The sequence below is a fragment of the Nematolebias whitei genome, chromosome 11, assembly GCF_014905685.2.
Source record: "Nematolebias whitei isolate Nwh7 chromosome 11, NemWhi1, whole genome shotgun sequence".
Lineage (NCBI taxonomy): Eukaryota > Metazoa > Chordata > Actinopteri > Cyprinodontiformes > Rivulidae > Nematolebias > Nematolebias whitei.
In genome coordinates this window covers 44,923,939-44,929,768 of record NC_056508.1, presented here as the reverse complement: position 1 = coordinate 44,929,768, position 5,830 = coordinate 44,923,939, and the positions used below count along the sequence as shown (strand labels likewise).

At 40.2% G+C, this 5,830-nt stretch overlaps 1 protein-coding gene across 1 annotated transcript in view; it reads right to left on the bottom strand.

The window, feature by feature from the left end:
• Positions 1–4,776: 4,776 nt before the first annotated feature.
• Positions 4,777–5,830, bottom strand: part of arfgef2 (ADP-ribosylation factor guanine nucleotide-exchange factor 2 (brefeldin A-inhibited)) — a 36,666-nt gene continuing 35,612 nt past the window's right edge. Inside the window, exon 39 of the mRNA XM_037685036.1 lies at positions 4,777–5,149. Coding sequence (XP_037540964.1) covers positions 4,985–5,149 — 165 coding nt within the window. The 3' untranslated portion in view covers positions 4,777–4,984. The remainder of the gene's footprint in view (positions 5,150–5,830) is intronic.

Genomic DNA, 5,830 nt, shown 5'->3' with positions numbered 1-5,830 from the left:
GCCTTGAGCTGGTCGTGAATCGCTCTAGTTAACAGTTAAACGCCGTTTACTTACTGCTTTACTGCTAGCGCTTTCATCGCAGGGATGAACGTAGCAGCATCTTTCTTCTTAAGTTGGAACAAAAAGGTGAGAGGTCTCCATAGTAACCTTTGTTAGACCCCGAAGAGTCGCGCGCAGCGCTTCGCGCGGTCAGTTTGACCACAGCGCCACCCTGTGGACACAAAGCGAAACTCCATCGTCTACAACTGGATTTTAAAACATTCTTTCACAGTTTAATCATACATTTTAAAGATTTTTTTCTTCTTTATGATTTATATCCAAGCGTAGCACCACCCTGTCTCATTAGGATGTTACAGTTAATTAAATTAATGCACTTAATTGCTCGAGATCAAACCACTTTTTAAGTCTTTAAGGGTCACATGGTAAAGTTTATGTTTTATGTTGCAGAAGAAAGCTGTCAAACCTAAACTATTTATACCAGATGTGAATAGGGTTGCCAACTCCTTCAAGAGACACCTCAGGGCTGGTCGACCCCATTACCTTCACCCCTACCAGTGTGATGATTCACCCCTCCCTCCCCCTCTGCTTTTCTAGCTCTAAAATGAACCTGAATTCAATTGAATGCATGTTTTTGAATGATAAAAATATGCATAGAATGTTAATTATTATACAATTCAACAATTTATTTTGAGTGCAAATAGAATGACAGTAAAATCTTTCGAAAATCAATTAATTTTTCTTTAATATTCTTCTGTTCTGCTTCGCTTAAAACGGTATTAACAGAAAACAATAAGAACATTTGTGTTATAATGCATTTAGTGTAAACATAGTTTGTAACAAACACATTGTGCCTCAAAAGCCATGACTTTCCACCTGTAGTTAAAAAAATAAACTAAAAAGGGCAATGCTCCATCATGTGGAGTCGACCCATTTCTTCCATTTGTATTTCTGTAGAGCTCGTGCCACAGTAAGGACTGGTTTGTTTTTCAGAGCCTAAGAGTAAAACTCCGAGCAAGACATTTCATAATTTAGACTGACAATTAATTAGCTCAGAAGAACATTTGTTTCACACATCAGTCCACTAATTTTTCATGAGAGAGACAATCCTTTCCTCAAATCCAGTGGAAGATGGGATGCTGAGGACAAAGGATACAACAGCTGGATATAATCATAAACATAGGCAACACTATATAAATTCATTTGTGCATTGTTTATTTAGTTATCTATTTTATGTATTCATTTTTTAATGCTACTTGTTTATCACAATGCAAAATATATCTTTGGCCTTTAATGCTCACATTCACTGCACTTTCACACATTAAAAGGAGATGGTCGTGGACTTCAGACGGAACGAACACACCTGAACATAAAGAGGATGTGCGGTGGACGTGGTCTCCAGCTACAAGTACTTAGGTGTGCACCTGAATGACCTCAGCTGGAGCAACAACACCAGTTTGATCAAGAAAGCTCATCAGAGACTCTACTTTGTCAGGCGGCTGAGACGAGCTGGTCTGGGAAGCTCAGTCCTCACCTCCTTCTACAGGTGTGCAGTGGAGAGCATCCTGTGCTCCAGCATCAACGTGTGGCATGGAGGCTGCACAGCTGCAGAAAGAAAAGCTTTGCAGAGAGTGGTGAAGGCTGCACAGAAGATGTTGGAGTCAGTCTCCCCACCATCACAGACATCTACACCTCCAGATGCTCTTTTTTTAAATTGAAGGTTTCTAAACAGCGCTATATCTGCTTTCACACACAAGAAGATTCATTTTTGTTCTTGTAGCTGCACCTGACACAGGTTGGCTTGATTGTGGTCTTGGTACAATGAGATATGAAGCATCTGAAGTAAAACCTGCTCCCATATCTGTCAAAAAGTCTGGTCTCAATTAAAGATCATGAGTCCTGTAACGAGATAACGGCCCAAAACAAACGCTAAAAACAATATTTGCTCTTTAGAAGTTCTTCTATGAGACCTGATCTATGAAAGGAGCTGAAACATGGAGTAGGGTTGACCCTTAAAATGTGAGACAGCTGAGGAAGTTAACCAGTAAACAGACTACCTGCTCCAGTTGCAGAAATCTTACAGAAACTGACAATCACTCATCTGCAGTGACTGATTTAAAAGGTTGAACAAGAAAATGTGAAGTTAAAGGAAACTTTGTCCCAAAGGCAGTTTAAGTATCATTATTTTTGTTATCTAAAAAAGTTAAGTCTGGTCCTCTGGACATTCAATAAACAAAACAACAAAAAAGTAGAAACGTTTCGTCTTTCATCTGAAAGACTTCATCAGTCTGTTATTATTATTTTGGTTACTTTATTTTTCTTTCTTTGTGAATTGATTTAAACTATTTTCACAATATTCAACAACCAAAACTGATTTTGTTTTTTAATGTTATGGCCAGGTATTCAAAAACATTTAGCCTTCCCCACGACCCATTTACAGCGCCATACCTTTATATGGCTCTGCTTATTTATGCTGCTCTTATTTTGAAATGTAACCGGAAGTTCTTTCGTCCAATCAGGTGGGGTCCTTGAGATACGCCTTCTTTGGGAACTCATTAATCTGTAGTTACCTACTTGTGCATCAGTTACTATCGACTTGGACATGTTTTTAGAGTCTCACTATAATACGGGATAAAGTAAATACGGGATGATTCAGTTTTTTACAAGACGGTTAGTAACACTAAGCACGGTGGTGGTAGCATCATGCTACGGTGTTGCTGAATGATACAAGTGAACGAAAGACAACTTCCAAATTCGTCAAGTTCATCTGAAATCAACATAAGGACAATGATCCCAAACAGTTCTCAGAACTGGTTTTGTACTGGATGAAACTCACCGACATCAAACATCTGGAACGACCAGAACATTTGTGGATTATGATTTAAAGCTGGGCAGCACCAGCACGGTGGTGCAACTGGTAGAGCTGCTGCCTCTCAGCGAGCAGGTCCACGGTTCAAAACCCGGTCCGGGTGCCTTTCTGGGTGGTTTGCATGTTCTCTCCGTGCATGCGTGGGTTTTCTCCGGGTACTCCGGTTTCCTCCCACAGTCCAAAAACATGCATGTTAGACTGATTGGTAACTCTAAATTGTCCCTAGGTGGGTGGGTGGGTGTGAGGGTGAGGGTGTCCCCTGCACCCTTGCAGTGATTGCTGGACATGGGCACCGGCGACCCCCGTGACCCAAAAACGGAACAAGCGGGGAAAAGATAATTGATGAATTTAAAGCTGACAGGAAACAAACCAATTTAAATAAACTACCAGTTCTGCCAAGAAGAGCGTTACACAAAATATCAGCGTAAATTATACCAAAAGCTTATTGATACCCCCCCCCCCCAAAAAAAAAAGCAGTTGAGATGATAGAAAATCAAATTCAAACTTAAGCACCCAGTTTGTTTTTAAAGGCCATTGAATTTGTGCACCTAAAAACACTTCATCCTGGAAAAAGAACGGTTTAAATAAATTCAAGCCCCCAAACACATTCATCTTGGTGGAAACTTCAGATCACAACTCCATCGGCTTTACATGAAGATATTCAGTCATTTGAATTTTTACAAGCAAAACACTGGCAGATTAAAATTGTGACCCGTCTTTACGAATGACCAGTGGTGACCAGTATAAACACTGTAACATCCTCCTTACATTAGTGGTTTTCTTCAGTCACTCTGGTCTGCTGGCAGTTTTGCTGCAGAATACTTGGTACCATTTGATCACAATCAATAAAAATGGCAAATATTACAAGAAAACCTACTTAAACAATAAAAAAGGTCAGTTTACTTAAGTCATCTCCTTCAATCACTGATGCATTCAATGACTGCAACAGACCAGAATTCAGATTTATTGATTACTTCACCAAATGTTTGGAAGATTACATCACAATATTATGTAAAGAACCATAGAGCACTTTCATTTTATGTATCTTACATGGAAAACTTTACAGTCTGTACTTTCTCATTTACTGTATATTATATTTATATATTTATATACTTCCCTCCAGTTTGAGGGAAAGAAAAGTAGACATCCACAGTTGCAAGGGAAGGAATGCTTTTCAAAAAATATTTAAATGCACTTTAAATAATTACATACATCCTTCTTTTTTTTTAAAGAAAAACAAAAGTGTGGAATACAATTCAAACAATTCAGGATGCAGAGAGTTGATGTTCCTGGAGCTTCTTGTAAAACTGTTACTTTAAAGTGAGTCAGCACGGACAAAAGCATTTTTAGGTTGTGATAAACACGCAAAATGTCAAACGGGCGTGAATGGAATCTTACGACTGATGGATTTGTACGAGATGACTGCAGTTTTATAATCAGGAGCCGACCCCAGTAAGTGGGAATGCAGAAAAGAAGAAGCCATCCATAGATCTGAAGCAGTAATAACAAATTAAAGCAAAAAAACTAATTGAGTAAAATCTAAATGAGACCCATCGAACATACCGGGACGGTTTGTGCCACAGAGAGGTGTCGCTATAAAGCAGCTTAAAGTTTGAGTTTCCAACAGAGGCAACAACTGAAACACACAACACTTGGATCATCTGTTGCCAACAGTGAGCCAAAAGCCTCTTTTTGTCCACAGAAAGTTTGTTAAATTAAATTTTATTTGCCCTTAGCATGTAGATGTTCTTTTAAAGCGCTAAAAAAAAAAAGAAACGGGATCAGAAAAATAAAACATTAAATCAAGGAGTGAATTTGCAACAATAAATTACAGTACTTCTTTAGAGCGCAGTTGTTTTCTCCAGTGGGATGTGGGATGAAAGACAACAGTCAGCAGGAAGTGCCAGTCACAGTGCTGTTCATCCCAGCGATGAAAAAACAAACGGAGAGGAGGGAGAGTAACGCAGAGTCCTGAACAGAGACAAAAACAGCTACAGTCTTTTCGTAACCCCTTCTGTAATCAGATCCAGTAACAGGGGAGGAAAGTTCCTCAAGTATCGAGTCCAAGTTGGATCTTCTCATCCTCTACGTGTCCACATGTCCCCGCTTCAACGCCCACTAGGAGACGGGAGTCCGGGTGGGGCCTCCGTCGGGAGCTGCGATGTGGAAGACGGAGCCGATGCGCAGGAAGAAGCGCCTGAGGACGGCTCGCAGCTCCGGGATCAAGTCGAACTGCATCATTTCGCACAGGTGGGGGTAGTAGCAGGAAGCATGGGGCCTGAACTGAAGAGGACAAATGTGCTCATTAGACACCAACAGAGAGGTCACATGACGTGAATGATCAAATATATAAACAGATGATCTGGTCTTTCTTGGAGCCTTTACAGCAGAAAAAGCTGTACAAGTGTCAGAGGCCATAAAAAGAGAGTGCGTTGATTTTTAGTCTCAGTTACAATCCTGCGTTCAAGCAAAACAACTCAATTTGTCATGTTTTAGCTGATTTCACAGCAGGGTTCATACAGCACAACTGTACCTGCCAGTTTACCAACACCAGTTTAAAAACAACTGTATAAATGTTGCTGATCAAGCTCCTGCTTCGGCTCGTTTTCTTTTAGAAGCTAATAGTTTTGTCCTAAAGTGCTGGGAAGAGAAACCCTGAGTCATGGGGTGAGTTGAATCATCGGTGACTCATCACATCATACTGGCAATGCATGACTCACAGCTGACAGCTACTGGAAAAACACGTCCTAAGTAACATTTTAGTGTTTCAGAGATCGTACACAAACACGCTATAACCCCCGTTTTTTATTTATTAATAAAAATCTCTTCAGTCCTTCAAAAACTTTGTTCTCTTCTGCTTCAGAATACTTGCTCTATTTTGGCTTCTAGCTAGCCTTCTGCAACCTCTAGCTAGCCTTCTGCAACCTCTAGCTAGCCTTCTGCAACCTCTAGCTAGCCTTCTGC